This window comes from Geotrypetes seraphini, chromosome 12 (assembly GCF_902459505.1).
Source record: "Geotrypetes seraphini chromosome 12, aGeoSer1.1, whole genome shotgun sequence".
Classification (NCBI taxonomy): domain Eukaryota; kingdom Metazoa; phylum Chordata; class Amphibia; order Gymnophiona; family Dermophiidae; genus Geotrypetes; species Geotrypetes seraphini.
In genome coordinates this window covers 7,057,851-7,082,298 of record NC_047095.1, presented here as the reverse complement: position 1 = coordinate 7,082,298, position 24,448 = coordinate 7,057,851, and the positions used below count along the sequence as shown (strand labels likewise).

Genomic DNA, 24,448 nt, shown 5'->3' with positions numbered 1-24,448 from the left:
GCTGCAACTCCAGGAAGGGAAGGGCCATGTGCATAGCTTGTTTTTTTTCCAATAATTTCCCCTGATGCAGCAATAACTCGAAACGGCCTTGTCCTGAAATCTATTTTCCTCCCGTGCTTTACAGCAGTAGCAACATTGGGAGTGCAGCATTATACTGCTGAGATTTTTACCAACACCAGAGAAAAGAACACTCTTAACAAGATAATTGCTGGTTTCCTATCTCCATAAGAATATCTATTATGAATGAGTTTTGAGAAACTGTGTTAGAAAATAGATATTAAAAACTGAGTTTTTCTAGACCAAGGATGTATTTTCTTATGGCAGCTGTGTAGTTGTCATAGAGTTTTCCAGGTGATAATAATTCCTGGAAAATACTGAGGTCTTTTCTCCAAGAATATTAGGAGACTTTATCTGATTAATCTCTGGGTTGGTTTTACTTTGAATATCTTTTTGGTGGCTATATATTTTTTAGATATTCAGCTTGCATATATTTATATATGCTAGTATAAGTCAACTCTATGTAAACTTGTAAATTAATCCTTTATACTGTATTTGCAGATATCAGAGACTTTTATTGTGAATTATGCACAGTTAACACTTCAATAATAACTGCTTCACTTTTAAACAATAGTTACAAAAATGCTTAATATACTGCACAGAGGTTTAGTATTTATAACCAAAATGTAACTGCGTGTTAAATAAATAAAGTTACCTATTTTTATTTAGAGTTTTAAATTAAAGCTAAAAGTACTGTACAGTATGAAAATATAACAATACATAAACATTAAAGTCTACTAGTTTGCCAAAATAAAACAATTTGTGAAGCTCATGTATTGTAGTGCCTTTACAGAGGCTCATATAGACTGCTCCGAATTGACTTCCCCCAATCATTAGAAGCGGTACAGAAGCGCTCAATAAACAATAAATAATTTGTACTTCACAAAGTTTAGGTGCAAGAATTACAAATCCAAATAAACCTTTGCGCTGGTAAGGTAGATTTTATCTTTCAATCATCATGCAGACATCGCATGTAAAAGCCACGGAGGAGGCCATATTAAGATTGTAAACATATTGTTCGTTCTTTCTCATAGAAAAAAAACTGTTTGCCAGGAACCTCACTATGACAACAGCTAAAGAAGAGATCTGCAACTTATTTGCTTTTCTATAGGAAACTCAAGGCAGAGGCAGTGGCCTAGCGAGGGTAGGAGGCACCTGGGGCAGTGGTGCTCCCCATACCCTGCCATGTGCACACCTTCCTTTCTCCTGTACCTCTAACTCTTCGCAATTAGAAAGTAAATTCAGAGGGAGAGCTCAGGCCTGCTCGATCAGCAGATTGGAGATGCTGCTCGTACTGAAGAAGAGCCAAAGAGGTTGTTTGTTTGTTTTTTTCACGGGGGGGGGGGCAGACAGGTGCCAACACCCCTACCAAGATGGTGGCCGGGGCAGTCTGCCTCCTTACTACAGTGCAGAGATACTCTCTTGCATTCTAAAAAATGAAATCTTGTAAGTTTCTGTAACCATAAGACAACCCAGCCCTCTTCCCATTTCACCTTGGACAGGCTTGTTAAAAATAATTCATTATGAAGAAAAACCAGCAATATTTTTCCCAGTACTTAAGCCCAGAAAGATTTAAAAAAATACTTTGACTAAAAAAGACAAAAAATTACTTAAGCATATTTAAGATCAATGAGATCAGTCCTGATGTGTTTACATTTAGTTGGTCTTTCTGGAAGCTTCAAAAGGGATACATAAAAAGGAAATATGAAGACAGCCAAAATAAATTTGTTTCATCTTTGCTTTTTTTTCTTATGCACAATGAGTTAGATAACATAAAATACATTAATTTAAAAGTTATTTAGATTTTTAAGTTCTGATAGACAAAAAAAAAAACACCTGTCATTGATGGAAAGCACCAGGAATGTAATACTAGACTGTAAACACATTAACCTTACTTCTGCGTGCTGCATACTTACAACGCAAGAGCTCTTCCAATGGACTTTGGCAACACGTCACAGCAGCATGTGTTCACAGGGAAGACTAAAAGCACTGCAAAATAATGCTAACACACCAAGACATCCTAGCAATGAGTCTGTGATGGTCACCTCCTGTTAATCTATTTTTCTGGTTGTTGAAAATTCTCACTTGTTGTGGATTTAGTCTTATGTTTTCTGTGCTTTGGCTGCATAGATTGCCTTTAATTGAAGTCTAGCTGTTATAAGTCCAAAGGGATACAGTTCTATCTGCAGATGAGGATAAGAAAGATAGATCCTGTGTATGCCACCTGCACTGAATTACTTTGTCCTTGTGTTCCCCTACTTCCATAATTGGAAGTGGCTTTGTAAGATTGCCTAGGGAAAAAAAAAGGTGAAAATTAATAGCTTTTCTAAATCTGCATACAGAACACATACAAATATTTTCTCTGACATCTATGAATTCTAAACATTAAGCTGGTTAACATGAGGCAGACCCCCCTACCACCCAAAGACCAAAACTGTATTCAGTGAAGAAATCCATATACAAATCTTGATTTAGTTTATATGACAGTCACAGTGTACTATATGTAATCTGCATTGTACATAGCTATGAACTACTGCTTTGGGTCTTTAGTACAGTAAAATTAATTCAGTTTTCACTTTCTTCTCCTAATTTTCATATTTATTAACGTACTACTAAATATTCAGGCAAAGGAAGAAAAATTCCAAGCAGCAAAAAGGCAACTGATCCACAAGAGCCAAACCAGCAGAACAACAGATGGAATGAAAAGTTGTCTAAAAAACATCATCATTACAACATTTGAGGGGTTAGAAACATATGCCTGACATGGCCATGTTTCACCTTACACAAAGCTACACCAGGGGTAACTGGTACTAGGAATAGGGTTACCAGATTCCGCTTTTCCAACCCTAGCTCCACCCAAACCTTGCCTTTTTGGGATCACATCTGGAGGGGCCCAGAGCTCAACAGTTTTCAAATCCCAGAGAAACTGTCAGGTTTTGAAAACCCATCTGGATGCTTGGACAGTCCTCTTAAAAAGAGGACAGGTCCGGGTAAATCTGTACATCTGGTAACCCTAACTATGTGAACAAAATCTGTATTAGTAAAATAACACAAAGAACAAAGATATGGGATCAAGTCTGCCAGTTGGATAAACATACATTTTACAGAATATGCAAACTCTATGCCAACCAATGTGTCTTAACACAACTAATAAAATAGATAAATAATGTTTCCTAAAGTGATGTGTCATTAGAGCAGGTTTGAAACTTGTCCAAGAGCTATTTCCTCTCTTACATTAAGAAAGCCTATTGCCAAAACCTATCAACAAATAATTCATTCTTAATTGTAGAAGTTCTATTGTTTCTTTAGACTTCCATACCACAACTTTGACAACTGCCGATCAATGTGGTGTAGAAAGATTACATAGTAACATACATAGTAGATGACGGAAGATAAAGACCCAAATGGTCCATCCAGTCTGCCCAAATTACACTCAATAAAATTATAAAACACATACATATAACAGATAAAATCTTCTACAAATATATAGAAACATAGAAAATGATGGCAGATAAAGGAAATATGGCCCATCCATATCATCTGCTCTCTCTTCCACCCCCATCTAAAGAGATGCCATATGCTTTCTTGAATTCAGATACAGTCCTCATCTCCACCTTATCCACTGGGAGGTCATGCCACACATTCACTATCCTTTGTGTAAAGAAGTATTTTCCTTAGACTGCTTTTGAGTCTATCCCCCTTCAACTTCATTTTATGCCCTCTCATTCCATGCCCTTGATTGAAAGAAACCAGCCTCAAGTGCATTTATGCCAATTAAGTATTTAAATGTATCAATCATATCTCCGCTCTCTCATCGTTCTTCCGAAGTATACATATTAAAGTCTACAAGTTTGTCTTTAAATGCTTTATAATGAAGACCACTGACCACTTTAGTAGCCGCCCTCTGGACAGACTCTATCCTGGTTATATCCTTTTGAAGGTGTGGTCTCCAGAACTGCACATAGTACTCTAAATGGTGTCTCACCAGAAACTTTTACAGAAGCACAATCATCTTTTTCCTGCTGGCTATTCTTCCTATGCACCCAAGCATCCTTTTGGCTTTGGCTGTTGCTCTTTCTACCTGCATGTAGTCACAAATTTTGTCAGGACCCTTGATAAGCAGGATGCCCAGAACCCTTGGGCCTTGCTCTACTATCTGGCAAGATCTTCAGGCAACAGTCCATTACTGAATTCATGAGATCATCCAGACCCTTGCCAAACAACAACAATTGCCCCTTAAAAGGCAGCCGTGCCAGAGTTGCCTTGGAGGTGGAATTAAAAAAAAAAAGTGAAAACGATTAACCACAACCAATCAGATCCTCAAAAGGTTAATCTACCAGGGGAAAAATTGCTTAATTAAATGAAGGAAAGAATCTCAGAATTGCCACTCCATGGATCATACATAGGCACATTAAAAATATGAAGGTTTTGAATCAATGAAAGATACTCCTGCCACAATTCCTTATATGGATAATATTACTATGATCCATGGAGTGGCAATTCTGAGATTCTTTCCTTCATTTAATTAAGCAATTTTTCTCCTGGTAGATTAACCTTTTGAGGATCTGATTGGAGGTGGAATCACCAGCCCACTGCCAAACTCAGAGCATTTGACGGGCTGAAATAGAATACGTTGACACCTTTGCCAGTACTTGCAAAAGGTCATATAAGTCATCCGCCCTGTAGTCCATCCCAGCCAATAGAAACTGAGAAGGCTCCACCGCATCCATAGACAGGCGTGTGCCACAAAGGACATAGTCACAGCAGCTTTAATGCCTAAATTAGCCAGGTCAAAACTTTCCGGAGAACCATATCCACCCGCTAGAGAGAGAGGTGCGCCGGGTCACCAGAGCCACCAGGGAATCCACCTTGGGCTGCCCCAAAAGATGCTGACACTCCTGCGCCAGCGGATACAAGCTGGATATAGCCCTACCATTCTGCAAAGGACCCTCCAGAGAGTCAAACTGCTTCATAACCATGAACCCATATCTGGCTGCCAGGAAAGGTTGCAGATTGTGAACAAATGCTGCAGAACCAGGGAGAAGAAGTTGAAGAAATGGATGGATCAGGCTGGGTATCGAAGCTCAACTCCTGCAGAGATTCAGCAATCAGATCTGGCAGCGCCTCAAACTTAAACAAGTACCTGACAGATCATCTTTAGGATCTGAAGCCCCAAAGGGATCCGCGGATCCAGCACCCAAGTCCAGATCCCCCAATCTGGGAAGTGTAGCACTGACCAACAAAGGTTCAGGGAGGTCCGAATCAGCTACTGGAACCCCTGAAACAGTCTGGGAAGGAGGAGCAGATGGCGCAGACACCCCTGAGGATACCCCGCTGATGAGATATATAGCAGGGGGAATAGAAGAGCAGTCAGACCTCTGGATTGAAATTCAGACCATAAAAACCTCATGAACTCTGAGAAGGTATGTGGACCCTGGGGCATAGAGTCACCCTTAGACTTACGCTTCTTAGGCTGCGGGGGGTCTGTCTGCTACTGACAGGTGAAGCTGCAGAACCAAGCCTTGAAAGCAAAGGTGGCCGCCCCAATGGGCTAGCTGAGAGTGTAAATACCTGCTTCTGTGAAGGGGAGGCTGAACTAATAGGTCCTTCCCCATGCATCAGATGATGTGCTAGGGCGTGGCCTAAGGCCGCTATTGAACAGCGGCCGGCGGGGGTGCAGGAGCAGGAGGACTTCACGCTTCCTCCTGCTTCCGAACTATTTTAAAGGTACAGGGAGGGAGGTGGGTGCAGGCAGGCCGGTCGGGGTGGGAGGCCTAGGGAGCAGGAGGGACTGAGCACCCCTCCTGCTCCCAACTTTTTGGTGCCGGGGTGGGTGGGCCGTGCCGGGAGGTGGGAGAGTGAGGGCCATGACGGGAGGGGGGGGGGAAGTGCCATGCATTGGCAATGTGGAGGTTTTTTGAAGCACTTATGAGGATCAGGGTCGGATCGCTACAGGCGTTAGTGAATGGGGTTGGAGGGAAATTTGGTTGCAAAGGGCTCACAAACCTCAGTAGTAAGTACATTAATGGATAACTGGCCTTTAGTTCCAAACCTCCTTACTTCCACTTCCACCCTTCTTCAGTCCTCTGGTACCACTCCCGACTCTAAAGCAGCATTGAAAAGATCAGCCAGTAGACCCAGACCTTCCGATGTTCCTTCAGTACTCTCCGATGTATCCCATCCAGCCCTATTGCTTTGTCTATCTTTAGCTTAGATAGCTCCTCACGAACAGAGTTTCTGAAATTTGATCAAGGTCTACCACACATACATTCTTATTAGCATTTGTCTTCTATGGTCCTACTCCCAGCCCATCATCCGTGAACAAAGAACAGAAATATTTGTTGAGCAATTCTACTTTATCCTTATCAGCTTCTAAGTAATGTTCCCCTTCACCTTTGAACCTCATAGTGCCACTTTTGCCTCCTCCTATCACTTATATATCTAAAGAATCTCTTGTCCCCAAATTGTACCTTATTGGCTATTTCTTCTTCTTCCATTTGTAACTTTGCCTGATTACTTTACCAGCTACTCTTAGTTTTTCCAGGTATTGTAGACTGTCATCTTTCTGTGATGCCTTGCAATTTATGAAGGCTAGGCTAATCATCCCTCAACTCCCTCAAAAGCTTGCACAAATGCATCCTTAAGCCATTTGTGAAAATTCAAGTAATCAGGTTCCCCCTGTAAGTGCCCAGGAAGAGAATTCCATGATTGATCCTGCCATGGAAAAAAAGCAGTACTACAGGTTAATAATCAACCTAGCTTCCCTCACAGATGAACTAGCAATTGATCCTCAGCAGAACAAAGAACTTTAGAGCAGGGGTTCTGGGGGTCCATGCATAGGTTTCATGGGGTTCATAAGGGTCAGATTTATATTCACTATATATCTCAGTACTGTTGATTTTTCTCATGTGAACTGTGGTAGTAGAAAATGTAGTAGTACTGGATCTGTTTTAATTTGCACAAGAGGATTGTGTGGAAAGTGTGGTGCAGTGGTTAAAGCTACAGCCTCAGTACCCTGAGGTTGTGGATTCAAACCCTGCACTGCTCCTGTGACCCTGGGCAAGCCACTTAATGCCCCAAGTGCACTGATAAACTGTGAACCCACTGGGATAGATAGAGAAAATGCTTGAGTACTTGTATGTAAACCGCTTTGAATGTGGTTGTATAACTACAAAAAGGCGGTATACAAGTCCTATCCCTTATCATTATAATGAGTGGCCATTACTTTTTGCATAAAAAGAGTGTTTAGTTTTTTTTTTAGATTGTTTACTATAAAGTTTAATAATTCTCATGTTCTTCTTATGTTCTTATGTCATATTTGTATGAGACAATCAAATCTCGATAAATAATGTACATTATATTAATTATTTGCAAAGTTGTGTTTATGTGAATATTTCTGGGGAAGGGAGTCCATAGCTTTCATTAAATTCTTAAAGGGGTCAGTGACTCAAAAAAGGTTAAGAATCACTGCTCTAGAAAGAACATAAGGCACCAAAAGTGCTGTTATGTAAGACAGACTAGTCCTATGCAGGGCTTTGAAGATTAAAAAACAATTTTAAAAAACAAACCCTCTTTATGACAGGCAGCCAGTACAAAAAGAGGTGATCCTATCTCTCAACTGCCACCCAAAAATGCATAACAGCATTCTGTAGCAACTAACATGTGAAGCTGGTATGCAGGTAATCCCAAGGATAGCATATTATACTAGTCTAGGAAATTTAGCAGCATAGCTTGAAGCACTAATCAAAAATTTGCACTGATAAATAATGGTGTAATTGCAGCACCAAGAAGTTTTTAAAGCACAGCAGTGACTACAACCTTCAAAGTCAAATGCCTTCAAAGTCAAATGAGAATCCATCAAAACACTTAAATTGTGCACAACAGGGGACAGAGAAAGATCTATACCACCACGGGAAAAGATCTGTGGGCTCTCAACAAAATGGGCTTTACTCGCAACTCCTCTGTTTCTCACAGAGCCAAGCAATGAGCTCTCAGCCAAGAGTGACCTTGCTCCATAAATACATCAACCGTAACTTTAAATTTTTCAGACCTCTGCCCAGAAATATATATCTGCCAAGATGGCGGACGCTGTGTAGCTGTGCTCGGCAGGCTTAGCGTTTTTTCTTTATCTTAATAACTGGAAATAGATACTTACTTTGACGGAATGCCTCATACGAAGAGGAAGGGGAGTGTGAGAGCGGGGCACTTGCCGCTGCTCACATCGTCTCCTTCCCAGCAGACAATTCAGCGATTTTTGCAGCCGCTGAGACCAGCCGACGCCCAGATATCCCCGCGGCGGGAGAGTTCCGCGTCGGACCTGAGTGAGGGAGCACTCGGGTCTCTGGATCTGATGACATCGTTGTCTCCACCGCATCTCTCTGCGCCCCCATGTCCAGCAGAGGCGCAGAGTGTCGAGCTTGACCCCGAGGGAGAGGAGTTGGAGACCCCGGAGCAGGCAATGGGAGGAGCTACTGCCCTAGCTGGAACGCTGGGAGGAAGGGCTGCTGAAGGAGAAGGAGTACCAACAAGCACCCCAGCAGTGACACTGGAAATACTTTTGGAGGCTATCAAGAGACTGGATGTGAAGGTGGAGAAGACTGCCTCAGATGTTGAGGTAATGGTTAAGAAAATGGATAATTTTTCTGAAAGTTTGCTGAAAGTCGAGCAAGAGTGCATGGACAAAATACAAACTGAGTCAGCTTCATTGAAAAATTCAATTACCACTATTGTTAAAGAACAAAATTCCACTGCCCGTAAAATAGAAATGATCGAGAACTTTAACAGAAGATTGAACCTGAGAATTTTAAATTGCCCAAGGATTTTGGCAATATCACCTATTGAGATCTTTAAAAAATTTCTGGTAGAATGTTTGAATTATCCGCAAGATCAGATTCCGCCTCTAAATAAAGTATACTTTTTACCTACTTCAAAAAGAAATTTAGATATACCTAAAGGTGAGAATTTGGTCACTGATAAAGACTTGCAAAACCTTACGGCAATATTAGAGGAATCATCTACGGAAGTTAAAGAGAGAGGAATTTTAATTGTTAACTTTATCTTTGAACAAGATCTTAATGGAGTCATGAGGTTGTTCTTTAAAAAGTCTGGATCACTTTTTTGTGGTCAACGTTTATGGTTATATCATGATGTAACTAGAATAACCCAGGAAAGACGGAAAATATTTTTGGGCATGAGAGAAGAAACAAGGAAGCTAGGTGCTACTTTTTTGCTAGCTTATCCATGCAAATGTGTTATTAAGTTTAAAGGTCTGAAATATGTGTATTTTACACCAGATCATCTACGTTCCTTTTTAGATCTCAAAGGTTTATCTAGTGGAGGGAGTGTAGCTTAAAGGAATTGCTGGGTTGTAGCGTTTAAGCCTTTACTTTTTGTTATATTATTGTAATATTACTCCCTATAATATCTTTGTTTTCTTTTCCTCCTCCTGATTTGAGGTCTAAGGAAGAGTTAAGTTTCATATATATATTTATTTTAAATATTGTAATGTTTAATGATGTTTTTCTTTTGGAACATGATTCTGTATTTCTAAACCAAGTAGTTATACTTGTAAAGTATGTTAAATTCAATAAAAATAAAGTTAAAAAAAAAAAAAAAGAAATATATTTCTGCCTATCAACCACAAACATACGAACTGGACACCTAAGGGCTGCAAAAGTACAGCCAAAGTTTGAGGATAGACATTAAATAATATGACAGGCAGGGATGAAACCCTGTGACACCCTGATTGCAGGGTTCACCGGCAGGATATTTGCATCTGCCTATCCTGAAAAAAAAAATGACAAACCATTGGAGCACAATTACAGAGATCCCAAGAGCAGCAAGTCTAGCTACCACAATCCATAATCCGCTGAATCAAACCCTGCAGAAATGACCAGAGAAACTAGCAAAATACAGTAGACCTACTAGAATCTAACTGCTGCTGTATAGAGTGAAATACCGACACCAGAAGAGTCTCAGTACTGTGAAATTGGATAATTTTCCAGACCACCATAGCGTGCCTCATCAAAGATTACACCACACCTGTTCCAGAGTTAGTGGGTAAATTCCAGTTCTTAGTGATGCAGTGACTTCACAAGCAGAGCCAACACAAATATTCCCGAATGCACTTCAAGCCTACATTTTTAATATGTATTTTCCTGCACAGATATTGAGCTTAACATATTTTAGAATCACCCACCTATTGTTTTTCCCCTTTGTGCTTTTTTCTCCAAAGATTGTAGTTCTTGCCCTTTATTTTTTTCCCATTTGTTTGAAGTAAGTCTATATGTCATGTCATTTGTTTTACTAATATATCTCACTATTGTTTAACATCTCTAATTTGTTTTTATGGTATTTTCCATTGTACACCACCTAGAAGTTTGATTAAGCAGTATAAAATTTTTTAAATAAACTTGAAACTTGAGATGGATTACCTTGCAAATCTGTCACCTTAATTTTCATATCATACGATCCTGTTAGAAGGTAGTGAGCCCCAGGAGAGAAGCGAACAGAACGCACATCACTAGAATGTGGATGGTAAATCTGTACCATTCGTCCTCCTCGAATATCATACAACATACAGCTGGAATCTTCCTGTCCTGTTGCTAATAGACGACCACTGGGATCAACAGCTACTGAAGCCACTGCACTGCCTGCAAGACAGCAGATCATTATCAATTACATTAAGGCAGGTTTGTTATTCCAGTTCTAAGCTTTTATATTTTTCTAAAGCATAGCTACTGGATTATAAAACTTTAACTATCTTTTAAAACTTATTTCAAAAATATACAATATCAAGATCTTAAATTGGTAAGATTTTAATTATTATAATCCAAGGTATACCTAGCTTGTCTTATTGTTAAACTGCACTGAGCTGTGAAAGGTATGTGTGGTATATATGAGTTTAAGTAATGTAATTTTTCTGATGGAGGCACAAAACAAGGAATTTTCAGTAAAGTAAAGGAATAGGATATAGTCAAGTGCATCATTCAATACATCAAAATAAAACATTTTACACGATAACTCATAGCCTTTTCAGAAATAGCTTTCAGATATACTAAGAATATCTTTGTCCATGGAGGGCTGACAATCAAAGACTTCCTTAACATTCCTCCAGACCAGTTCAGATAAGTAGGTTATACACGCCTACCAGCAGACTGAGCTTGAGAAACACTAACCTCAAAGTGAAACTATATGTACTCTGTATATCCCACTGCCAGCCAGTATTTTTCAGTTTCCAGCAGATGGTAGGTGCCTGGGCAGCCTAGCTTCTGTAAAGTACATAGATTAGGGAATTCAGAGATGGCTCTAGATTTTTTACCTTGCTCCTTTGGTTCTCTTGGCATTAAGACTTCTTGGGTATTTAAAAAAAAAAAATTTTTGTCAAGCAGCAGTAGTGCTCAGGACAGACTCCCAGTTCCTACTCTTGGGGGTTTCAAACCCAGGATAGCTATGTCACTTCTCCAACCAAAGCTGCAGTCTCTGTGAGACCAGAGATGTGTGCTATGCCTCAACTTCCCCTTCCTATTTCTGGAGGGGAAATCTAGAGAGCAAGTGAGTTAGTAAAAAAAAAAGAAAACCACACAGAAGACGACGATAAACAGTGAAATGGACCACCTCAGTGTATGGGGTGAAATTCAAATACTCCTTTCTTGAGCAGTTACTACTGCTCCTTTGCTGTTGCTGATGGCTTCATCTTGCTAACAGTGTGTGGGAGTAAAGATACAGGTGGACAAGCCACACCAGTGCAAGACCTACAGCCAGTATAGCATAGAGGTTTCAAGGGGAATAAAGGGGGCTGCGGGGTCCAGCACTGAGATAGACAAATAGTAGCAGGATTGTAACGGAGAGCAGGGCTGGGTCCTGAGATTGCGGTAGTGCCAAATTCAGCAAGCCAGCTGTCATTTTAAATTCCACTATTGGCATGGAGATGCCTCCAAACCTAAAGTTGTATCTGGTGCACAATCTGGGTGGTCTACTGGGTCCTTCCTCCAGGTTAGTGAAATTTCCTAAGGGGTCTATTTTGTCCATGTATCAAACTTTTTGATGAGGCAGCTAGGCTTCAGAAAGCTTCCAGAGCATGAAAATCTGAGAGAGCCCAGTGGGGTAGGGGCTCCAAATGTCAGCATCTGGATTGGGATTTCATCTGGGAGTGGGAAGAATGGTGGCCCCATATGATTTGGAGAGTCCTGAGGAGGATCTGCTCTCAAACATGGACAAATGATCCATGGGGAGATGAGCTTCCTTCAGGTGATGACCTCTCTCTGGCCCAGATTTTTCATCGAAATGAGCTGCAGAAGCTTATTGATCATATTTCCATCCTCAATTCTGAGGTTGAGGGGCAGAGCCAGGTCAAAAGGATATTGGATCCTCTTATGGAAGGAAAAATGTGCAGGGCTGTGGAGGACCTAATTTTGACCAGTTTCAGAGTAGGAAGATACATAGTTCAATGCTATCAGATCCCAGCTAAGGTAAAGGAGAAGTTTAAACTTCCACAGGTGGATGTGTTAATCATGGCTATGACTAAAATGCCTACCATTCCAAGTGAAGTGGGGACAACTCTGAAGGATCTTCAAAGACCAAAAGATGGAAGCTCTCCTGAAGCAGACTTTTGACATCTAAACTTTGGGATTACAGGTGGCAACATTCAATAGCTATGTGACAAAAGTGCATCTCTACTGAGCAAAGCAGGTGTTGGATGGTCCAGCACCTTCTTCCATTATAACAACAGAGGTCAGCAGAATTGAGAGGGTTCACCTTCCTTATAGAGTCCTCTTACAATATAATCTGGGCTTTAGCCAAAGAAATGGTGCTCCTAATTCCGATTGTAGAATTGGTCTGCACATATTTCCTCCAAATCCAATCTGAGCAAGCTTTCTTTTCCCGAGTATGTTCCTTTTCAGAGATGAGTTAGAAAAACTGGTAGACTTTTGGGAACTCCAAGGTCCTCGAGGTTGCCAGAAGAAGTTTGTCGGAATGCGTTAAGTTCAGAGTTTCAGCAGTACCACCCAGAACAGGCACGTGGTGTTCAGAGGCCAAGGTATTTCTAGAGGGGGCAGTCCTTTTGGGGTGCTCAAGAGGTGTCCAAGATGCAGTGACTGCTCTTCCTGGATAGACCTGTGGTCTGAAATAAAGATCTGGAGGCTCTCTCTCAAAAAGACCATATGAAGTCATCTTCAAGTGTTCTTTTAGAGATAGGCAAAGATATCAGAAGACCACTAGGTCCTGGAAGTCAGAGAAGAGTACACCCTGGAGTTTGTTTGGACTCTACAGAACATTTTCCTGGTGTCTCCTGCTACTCTCGCTGAAAGTGGAGGTGTTCAGCTGCAGAGGTTTCTGCAGCAGTTGGCAGTAGTACCCCTAGTACAGGCAGATATTCCATCTACTTCATCAATCCCAAAAAAGGAAGGCACCTTTCCCTTTCCTATTTTGAATTTCAAGGAAGTCAACATAACTCAAGAGTGCCAAAGTTGTTTATAGCAACCCTGTGTTCAGTGGCAGTGGTAGTCTGGTGGGATGAATTTCTCACCTCTCTGGACTTGTCAGTAGCATATCTGCATATTCCCATCAAGACCTGTCCATCAGCGGTACCTTAATTTTATCATTTTATTTCTGCATTGGAAATTTTATACCCTGTTATTCAGTTTGGTGACAGCATCCAGAACTTTCTCCAAAGTAAAGGTCATAGTAGTAACAGCCTTGCACAAGGTAGGCTTATTGGTAGACCCTTACTTGAATGATCTGGGCAAAGTTGGCTCAGGAGAGCATGTGAGCCATGAGGTGCATGTTCAGATAGGTAGTCAACTGCACCAAGAACAGGTTTGTCCTTTCACAGGTGCTTGAATACCTACGAGTGTGCTTCAATACCAGGCAGGCTTGGGTGTTTGTAACAAAGGAAAGAACATCAAAGTTGCAGGAGCAGGTTCATTAGCTGCTCAATATGGTCAGGCTATGGGTGCGGGTAATATTTGTAAGTTGGCTTGATACAGGAAAACATCTTTAATACCTGGGACATGAATAATATAATTTATCAACAGTTACAATTTTAAATGTTGTAGTAACCCTCAACTTTCACATGGTTGGCTTCAGATAAAATAGAAAATAAGTAATAAAAACTCTGGTAAACAAAAACATTGAAATCAGAATCAGTCACAAAAACAGAACATACACATTTATTTTGAATCTAGAAATAATGTCAGGATCAATTTTTATATGCAGCTAGAAAATGCTCTTACCAGTTCCATGAAACATTGTTCCAACAACACGAACACAACTTGGTACACGCAGATCCCAAAATCTAACAGTTTTGTCTTGGGAACCAGATGCAATCATCCATCCACTCCAAGTATACAATGCTAATATGTGACCTGAAAAGTATATATTGCAACACAACTATTACAGTTGGTCAAAATATTAGATTATTACATGTGAGGTAAAGACAGAGGCTGGGTGTGCTGTTCATAATATGGGCACAAAATACACACTTCTCTAAATTCAAGAGTGGGCAAACTTTATGGTTGTGCCTAAATGATAATCCACTCTGTCCTCAGAGCACCAGTAAATAAGATCAGAGATTTGCATCCCAACCTGGCCAGCACCAATGATATCACTTTTGCCAAGGCCATGGGTATCACTTTCTCACCTGTATATTAGAATAAGTGATATAACACTTCTATCTTAAATGTGAAAATAGTAACTAAGAGCAGCATTTTAGAATCCAGATTTCTCTGGCATTTGGAGTAATGATGTAAAATGCAGATTTGAGTATAATTATGATAAAAATAATAGCTACAAATTGAAAAAGGAGAATTTCCATGTCTACTCTAGTCCTCTAATTTTGTGTCTGCTCCTATTGGAATTGTTTCAATAAATGTGGAACAACTATAGCCATATAGGAGGAAGCAGATCTACCCAAGACCAATAGTAACTTACCAGTGTGACCACTCAGTGCATGCAGGCCTTGTCCTCGCTGACAATCAGTTGTGTAGATATTACAGTCACCTGCTCCTGCACTTATTAAAATGGCTCCTCCACTTTCTGGACCTTCCATAAACGCAAGATCTCTAATTGTACCATCATGCATACTGAACTCAAGATCTGGGCCTGTAAGGATTGAAACCAGAAAGCAAATTTTTTTTTGCAAACATTTCTAATGCTTTCATGTATGTCAATTAAATGTTCACTGTGAAGCATCACATTTCCAGCATATCATCATTAGTTGAACTTTTAAAAGAAAAAAAAAAAAAAAAAAGCAATCTGGTAGCAAATAAGCCTGTGTCATTCAGCTGCTTGGGTACTGAGCATCTTAAGAATTTTTTTGTTCTACATGGGACAAACCTCTTAATACATCTGACTAAAAATTTCAAGAATTATTTTATAAGCATCTGAGAATGTAGAACATTCTCAGGTAGGTGCATAAAAAATTGCTAGGCGGTACATGTGTATAATAGTTGTTAGGTGCCATCGACTCATGCTTGAGTCCTAGCGACTTGATGAATTGTGGATCTAAAAAAAAAAAAAATTGGTTTTGTGCTGGTCCAGAAAGGTCCTCCAGCGTCATCCCCATGGTTGTTTTCATGGTTGTTTTCAACATGTCCAGCCATCTGATTTCAGGTTGTCCTCTTCGACTGGTTCCTTTGATCTTCCCAAACATGATATGATTTCTCTCTTCTGATGGTGTGACCAAAATAAGACAGTTATAACTTCATCATTTGGGCTTCGAGTGACATAGCTGGTTTGATCTCTTCCAGAATCAATTTGTTAGTTCTTCTGGCAGTCCACAACACGCCTAAAATCCTTCTCCAGCTTCAAAGCTCCAATGAGTCAATCTTTTTTCTGTCTTGTTTCCATAGCATCCAGCTTTCTCATCCGTAACTGACCACAGCGAAAATGAGTGCGTGGACAAGTCTGATCTTCGTTTGGAGTGTTATCTCTTTGCTATTATGTTGAGTATTTCCTCTCTGCTAGTTGCTTCTTTGTTTACAAAAGAGCCCAGGAGATTGAAATCCTTTACAACTTCTATTCTATCGCCTTCAAGCTCAAAATCTTCATCATTTTCCATGTTCATGATCTTTGTCTTGTTTATGTTCAGTTCTAATCCCATGTAATGACTTTCAGCTTTGACTTTTCTCAGTAGATATAGCATGTCTTCTTTGCTGCTAGTGATGAGCGTTGTATCATCTGCATAGCGCAGGTTGTTTATATTTAGGTCACCAAATTTGAAACCAGCACTCTCTTCTTCCAAATTTGCTTTTCTAAAAATGGTTTCACCAGATAAGGTGACAAGATGCATCCTTGCCTGATGCCATGTTTTATTGAAAACCAATCAGTGTTTCCGTATTCAGTTCTCATTGCAGCTTCTTGATTTTCATATAGGCATTCTATTAGCTGAGTTATGTGTTTGGGTATTCCCATTTGCACTAGAGTTCTCCATAGTTTATTGTGTCAAAAGCTTTGCTGTAGTCAATGAAGCAAAGGTATAGGGGTTTTTGGTATTCTTTGTTTTTCTCCAATAGCCATCTAACATTGGCAATAATGTCTCTTGTTCCTCAACCTTCATTTCTTTCTCCTATGCCGTACTTTCCAACCACTGCATCTGCAGATGTACTTCCTACTTTTGCATTGAAGTTCCTCATTTGATCTATTACATTTTGAAGTTGTTCACAGAACAATTCTACATCCTCATCTTCTGCACCTGTCGTCAGAGTATATACTTGGATCAAGGTGACATTAATTGGCTTTCACTGCAGACAGATTGACATGACTCGATCACTGATAACATTGCACTTTAGTACCATCTTTGAAAGCTTATTATTGAGGATGAATGCCACGCCATTTTTCCTGTTTCATGACCAGAGTAGCAGATCCAATGCTCATTTGATTGAAAATGGCCCTGTCCTGTCCATCTGAGCTCACTAATCCCCATCAAATCAATTTTGTTTTTTTCCATTTGATCTTTAACAATTTCCAGTTTTTCTCGATTCATGCTTCGTACATTCCATGTTCCTATATTAAGAATATCTTTACAGCTTCTGATCTCCATTTTCTATCCAGCAACATCAGCATCGGGACATCCTGGTGGCTCCGATTCATCAGCTTCATAAACACTGGGCATACTTTGGGAGATGGTCAGCTCTTCCCTAGTAGAATGCCTTCTGACCTAAGAGACCATTTTCTAGCACTATATGTCGATTTTTTATGTCTCATCATTATCAAGTTTTCTTGGCAGAACACAGAAGTAGATTGCGGGGCCTTTCTTCTGTGCAGTATAAATTTGTTGTTGCATCAAGTATGATCCTCTACCTCCAACACTGCCAATCTGTTGCTGCCCAGATGGGTGGTACATCGTTAGTCTGACATCTCCACTGAAACCTGACCGCCTTGGGAGACCCTACTAGTAGCGAAACTACCGACGGTATAGCTTTCAGCTTCTCAGATGTGCACAAGCCCCAGTGGCACGTCAAGCCCATGTACCGTGACTGGAGGGGTATAATAGTAGGCACTTAGAAAACATTGTACCTACCCTTATGTGATTTACTGTATATGAAGGTGTTGCCAGCAGAAGAAAAACTGTGGGATTGAAACTTGCATATGTATTTCTAAAATACAAATCTATGTATCAATTTCTATCAGCACAAAATTATTTCTGGCATGAATCGAAAGGGAAATAATTTTATAAAATGCACATAGGGTGCCTATGTTACCTTCATAGAATAGGTGAAACATATGCGCCTATGTGCCTAGGAGAGTATGGTGTAGTAGTTAGAGCTACAGTCTCAGAACCCCGAGGTCATGGGTTCAAACTCCGCCCTGTTCTCTGTGACCCTGGGCAAGTTACCTAATCCTCCACTGTGAGCCCCTGCCCCCTCAACATTGGGACTCACCAAATGGCCATGAAGAGAAGTATGGAAGGCTCTGGATGACTGCCGCCAAAGGATACCAGCAAGCAAAGGAGAAAGCAGCCAGCATTTCATCTCTCTTCTCTCCACTGGAGCCGGGAAACTATGCAGCCGGCATGAGGCCCTGCACCCTCAACATTGGGCCTCCCCAAACAGCCCTGAAATGGCCATGCGGTAGGCGGGCCAGTACTTCTGTGGCCTTTCATTTGGACCAAGGAGGATCAAGGTAAATTAATTGCCTGTTAGTCTCTCTCCTACATAGGCTACTGCTTGCTAGTCTACTACTAAAAACTTTAAAGCCTTGTCTAATTTAAAGGTACCTACTAACAACCTAGGACTACGAAGTTCTGCATGAAGCTTACCATATATACTCAAATATAAACCGGGATTTATGGGCAAAAAAATGTCCCAAAAATGGGGGTCTCAGTATATATTTAAGCCTCCTTTCGATGATAGTGCTTTTTTCCTCCCCTCCCCACCCGATGACCAATGCTGCTCTTTTCCATCTCCTTCTGATGACGGCACTGCTATCCTCCACCCTTCTCCGATGGCCGGAACTGCTATCTTCCTCCCCCGATGACCAGCAGTTATCTCTTCAATGACTGACATTGCTATCTCCCCCTCCTGACTAACACTGCTGTCTCTCTCTCCACCCCACCCCCCTCCGATGACTGGCACTCCTATCCTCCACTACCCGCTCCCCCTTGCCCCAGACTAACATCATACTTACAGTCCCGAAGCTCAGGAAGCCCACGCCGACACTCTGTGCTAGACTGAAGGGCCTTGAGTGTCTGCACATGCTCAAGGCTTGCTGGACTCCCTTTGAGAATCCTAGAGAGGGCGGGAGCCAGCAGGCCTTGAGCATGCGCAGACATTCAGGGCCCTTCAGTCCAGCACAGAGCATCAGTGTTTGGCTCCAATGTTGCCGGTGGCCTCCTCTGTACTTTTTTTTGTCGCAGTCCACCCACCTCTGAAGCAACTTCCTGTTTCTGCTTGGGTGGACTGCAACAAAGGAACAGTGCAGAAGAGGCTGCCAACAGTGCAAGAGAATCACTCATGCGCCAGCGACCTCTTTGTAGTTTTCTTAGAGAGGGGGGCTTCGAAATCAGGTTGGGAGAACATTTGGTGGAACTTGGGGTGGGGAGGGAGGAAGAAGGGAGAGATGCTGAATGGCAGGGGCAGAGAGAAGAAGAACAGGAGCACATGAATGGAGGGGAGAGAAAGGAGATAGTGGCACATGGATGGAGGGAAGGGGAAGAGGAGGGAAGAGATGGTGCACATGAATGAATGGACGGAAGAGGACGGAAGAGTTAGAAAGATAGATTTGAAATGGAAACAGAAAAATGGAAAAAAAACCTGAATATGAAAATCAGTGCCAAAGATGGATGTAGTGCAAGAGGTGAAAGAGAAGAAAGAAACAGAAAATGCATAAGGAGGCCTTGGAAACAGAGTTATGAGCACAGATGGAACAAAATGATCAGAAAAATAAAATTGCCAGATAACAAAGGTAGGAAAAATGTTTAATTTTCAATTTAGTGATTGAAATATGCCAATTTTGAAAAGTTACATCTGTTGTTTTTATACTTTGGACTGTCCAGGATGAAATGCATTTCTTTCTATTTCTCTTGTGGTGTATTGTGTGCAGAATCTGGCATATTAGGGTTTTGTTTGTATACAATAGTACTTTTAGTTTGTGGGTTTGTATTTGAAAAGGGTTTTTTCTGCTTTCTGCATATGTGACTAAGGCCAGGTGTTCTGGTAGGAATAGAAGTCCAGAAACTTTGGTTGGTGTTACATCCCCAAGAAGAAAAATATTTGTCGGCTCTACTTCAGACTTTTTGGACTCCAAACAGCCCCAACTGAAAATTAGTGATTACTTATGGCATGATCCCTGAGGTGCTCGTTTAGATTTAGAACGGTCATCGGTACCTCACGATACCTCTTGATAGTTAACCTTGATGCAGAGTGATACTGCCTCGATGTAGATCAGGAAGTGGTACCGCTTGGCCTCAAAATGCTATGCTCTGGCTGGGCCGGTACCAAGGGAGTCTGTGTCTGCAGCAGTATAGAATGGAGCTTAAAGATGTCACTGACCACTCTGTTAAGGAACTCCTTCAGTTGGTCTCTGAAGAATTGCACTGGTTCTGTTGGCTCAACAGCTGGGACCATCAATGCTGCAGGGTGTCGAGGGATAGGAGACCTCAAAGAGGATGCAAGCTCTGTAGGTGACACCGCCAGCACCGGAGAAGACTGTTGGCGTCGACTCAAACTACATCAAGGGACTTGATGTGATCGAGGCCTGTGACACTTGCTGAGAGGATGGCTTCTTAGTAGGTTTCGATGGAGGAGTATCAGTTGATGTCGACGGTACTGATGGACTTGTTTTGTCACCCGAGTCCATTGCTGAGTCAAAAAGCTTCTGCTACTGGATTCACTAAGCCATTAACGAGCACTTCTGAAGGGTGAAACAACAAGCACAAGCATCCACTTGATGCTCAGGCCCTAAGCACTGTATACACCAGCTGTGCGGGTCAGTGATAGAAATTGGTAACTGGCACCAACAGCACTTCTTAAAATCGCTCACAGGCTTCAACATGGATGAGAAAATTGCAGCAGTGAAGTTGAAAGACTCAATATTGAAGGAAAAAAAAGCCCGAAGTTCAAATAAGAAAGGACCCAAACACCTAACCAAGGAACAGACCATGGAAATAATTTTTTTTAAAAACCTTTTTGTATAAGAAAAGGTAACAAAAAATACTACGGTAAAGAAAAACAAGAAAAGAAAAGCCAAAAGGCAAATACCACTGATGGGAAGGCAGGTTTAGACAAAGTCCAAAAAAACAAAACTTCTTCACTCAGCAGAAAACAAAGAACTGAGGAACTGTGAGCAGACATTGGGCGGGAAGGCACTTGCATGTACTGGGCTCTGTGGATGACGTCACCCGCATGTGAGAATATGCTGCCTGCTTGTCCTAGGATACAAATATTTTCTGACACTGATGTCAAGTCTACCCCTTCAAGCTTCATATTATGACCCTTAATTTGACAGCTCCTTTTCCATTGAAAAGTTTATCTGTTGTATATTATTAATTACTTCCAGGTATTTAAATCTCCCTTTCTCTCCTCAGGCATTCTCCTTTTCTGTCCTCTAGGGGAAACATATAGATTCTTAAGCCTCATCAATTTTTTTAAGTGGATTCCACACTATTTTGGGCAACTCTCTGAAATATCTCCAACCTCTCTATCCTTGTTTTAGGTCAGCTGCATATTATTAAGAATATTCATTTTCTTTCACATTTTTGTAACAAAGACTTTTTTGTTACTTTTTGACTTTTGTTAACAGAGATGAGCTCCTTTTGGTGATGATCCAGTATATAAACGTAAGTCAGATTAGATTAGACATACAGTTTCCAGTACTGAATATAGTATACTAAGTGATTCTTATAATGGTTCAACACAAAGTTTTCACAGCTAGCAAAGAGCCCAGTTTTCTACAGCCTCAATATAGCTACTAAAACTTGTTCATATATATTATATATATATATTACCTGTTGCATTGCATGTCTCCGCATTAAAAGGCAGCACCTTTACGTATTTGTCATTAGAGCCAGTAGCCAACAGCTGTCCACAAGGACTCCATGCAACACAGTAAATGGATCCTTTGTGATGTTTGTTTCTCTTGAAACGCACCACTGGTTGTTTTGGGGAGTCACTGCAAACACATACACATACATTTTACATGAGGTCATTTAGGCTATTAACAAAAGTGCTCTTTACAAGACAGTTTGCCCAAATGGTCTTAAAGCTGAATTTTCCAAACTCTGAAGGAAGATATTTCTAAGCCTTGACAGCTATGTTCAATCAGATTATCTTGGACCACAAATTACCTCCTTCACTTCGTTTGGCTCAAGTTATTGTTTTCCCAAAGCCAGATAGGGACCCGACCTACTCCTCTTCTTATAGATCAATTTCTTTACTGTGCTTTGAAACTAAATTATTGGCCAACATTTTAGCTAAGTTCTTCCCAAACTGCTTGTGGACCCTCAGGCAGGCTTTGTACATAATCGGTATGCGGTCAAAAACATCAAAAAAACTTTAGCATCCATTGAAGTGGTTCACACTAGGAGAGACCGGTCATTATTAATTAGCTTCGATGTGGAGAAAGCACTGGTCGTTTTTGTCTCTTACCCGCTATGGCATTGGAGGTTTTATTTCTGGAGGCAATTAAAGCTCTATACTATGATCCTCAGGCTTCCATATTTGTTAATGGTATAGTCAGCTCCCTTTTCCATTCAGCATGGTACACGACAAGGTTGTCCATTATCTCCCCTTCTGTTTGTGCTTATGTTGGACCCCTTTATTAGAGACATTGAGTAATCCTGAAATTACAGGTATCCAGGTTGGCTCACAGTCTTTTCTGATCTCTCTTTTTGCAGATGATTTATTGGTTCATTTATCCAATCTAGAGGTCTCCCTTCCTGTGCATTTGTAGTGCTTTAAATAATATGGGACGTTCTCTGGTTTTAAATTGAATATGGATAAACTTGAGTGCATTGCCTCTCAGCCTCAGATGCAACAGCAATGGAGGGGAGAATTTCATTTGAGATAAATGAATGATGTTTTCAGGTATTTGGGGATTCAACTTCTGATGAATCCAACTCACTTGTATTATTATAACCTACAGTCCTTGCTACAATATACAAAACAGAAGCTTACTATATGGCAGACAATGCCCCTGTCTCTAGTTGGTAGAATTAGTTTATATCGTATGCTCATCTTCCCTTGTTGGATATACTGTATGTGCTGCAGTTGATCCCTATTTGGGGAAAGATTTGAAGCTCTTACAGGGCTTACTTCTAAACTTTTGCAGGAGGGGTAAGAAACCTAAACTCCGATTGGCTTTGTTATATGGTAATTGGAGGTTGGGACTCCCAAATATGAAACTATATAACACAGCATGACTCCTAAGGCATTTGCGTGATTGACACTGTGGCTTTGGGTCTTGGAAAGGGAGCTGTTTCAACCTTATCATCCATGCATTTTGTTACATTCCTATTTATGGCTCATACCTTTGACATTCCGATGGCATGTCCTAGTGACTGCAGCACAGGGGGCTTGGAAATTTCTTTTACCCTTGTTGCGGAGTAATCCATTTAACACTGACATGATGCCTGTAATTCACACTTTCCCCTGGGATTACAGCAGGGACCTTTGCGAGATGGGCCTCCCAAGGGTTAATTCATGTAGGAGATTTCCTGAGGGGGGAGGCACATTACAGTCTTTTGATACCTTGCAACAGCATCGGGGAGTGTGGCTGAGTGACTGGTATGCCTATATACAATTAACCCACTATATATATACTATGCTTAAAGACAGCACCTTGAGATCCTATGCAACTTTATATGATTTTTTTTTCACTTCCTAAGCAAATTAGATTGACAATTTCCAGCATGCATATGACCATCTCTCAATTGATGCCTCATAAACCCATGCCTCCATTTTGAATGTGTGGACATCTGAATTAAATATCCCAATATTAGAAAAGGACGTGATTTCTATATTGCATAACCTCCCTTCAGTGGTCCATAATGCTAGCTATAGGGAGTGTCACTACAGTACTATTTTAAGAGTTATTAGTATCTAGGTCTCATTGCACAAAATTGGACTTGTGCTAAAAAAGCTTGAATTAGTGGTAAACAGTGGCGTACTAAGGGGTGGGGGCGGTCCACCCGGGTGAATGCCCCAAGGGGGTGCACAACTGGCCATCCATCGGGGAATAGGCTACAACTGCTGCCATCGGTAACAAGCCGGCGCCGAGTTCTCCCTCCCTGCTTTTCTTCCCTGTGGGGCCGACCAACTCTCGCCACCCGACGTCAATTCTGACGTCGGAGGACGTTCTGGGCCAGCCAATCACTGCCTGGCTGGCCCGGAATGTCCTCTCCGACGTTAGAATTGATGTCGGGCGGCGAGAGTTAGTCGGCCCCACGGGGAAGAAAAGCAGGGAGGGAGAACTCGGCGCCGGCCTGTTCCCAATGGCGGCAGTGGCAGCCTTTCCCTGGCGGCGGTGGCAGCAGCATGTTTCCCAATGGCGGTGGCAGGGGGGAGGGCAGAGAGAAAGAAAGAAAGAAAGGGGGCAGGGTGAAACAAAGAAAGAAAAAAATGGGGCAGAGAGAAAGACAGACATACAGAAAGAAAGGGGGCATGGAGAGAGAAAGAAAGAAATGGGGCACGGAGAGAGAGAGAAAGACAGACATACAGAAAGAAAGGGGGCATGGAGAGAGAGAAAGATAGAGGGAAAGAAAGGGGGCATGGAGAGAGAAAGAAAGAAGGGGGCAGGGTGAAAGAAAGAAAGAAATGGGGCACGGAGAGAGAGAGAAAGACAGACATACAGAAAGAAAGGGGGCATGGAGAGAGAAAAAAAGAAGGGGGCAGAATGAAACAAAGAAAAAGTTGGGGGAGGGAATGAGGTCTGGAGGAGAGGAAGCAAACATGAG

General features: G+C 41.3%; 1 protein-coding gene across 5 annotated transcripts in view; it reads right to left on the bottom strand.

Moving 5' to 3' along the window:
* Window positions 1-551: 551 nt before the first annotated feature.
* WDR47 (WD repeat domain 47) overlaps window positions 552-24,448 on the bottom strand; it is a 104,273-nt gene continuing 80,376 nt past the window's right edge. For all 5 annotated transcript variants that reach the window (XM_033916863.1, XM_033916860.1, XM_033916861.1 and 2 more), the window contains exons 11-15: window positions 21,503-21,666; window positions 14,989-15,159; window positions 14,292-14,423; window positions 10,491-10,709; window positions 552-2,348 (exon numbers count right to left, since the gene is read on the bottom strand). In XM_033916863.1, the coding sequence (XP_033772754.1) occupies window positions 2,206-2,348; window positions 10,491-10,709; window positions 14,292-14,423; window positions 14,989-15,159; window positions 21,503-21,666 (829 nt within the window). In that variant the 3' untranslated portion in view covers window positions 552-2,205. The remainder of the gene's footprint in view (window positions 2,349-10,490; window positions 10,710-14,291; window positions 14,424-14,988; window positions 15,160-21,502; window positions 21,667-24,448) is intronic.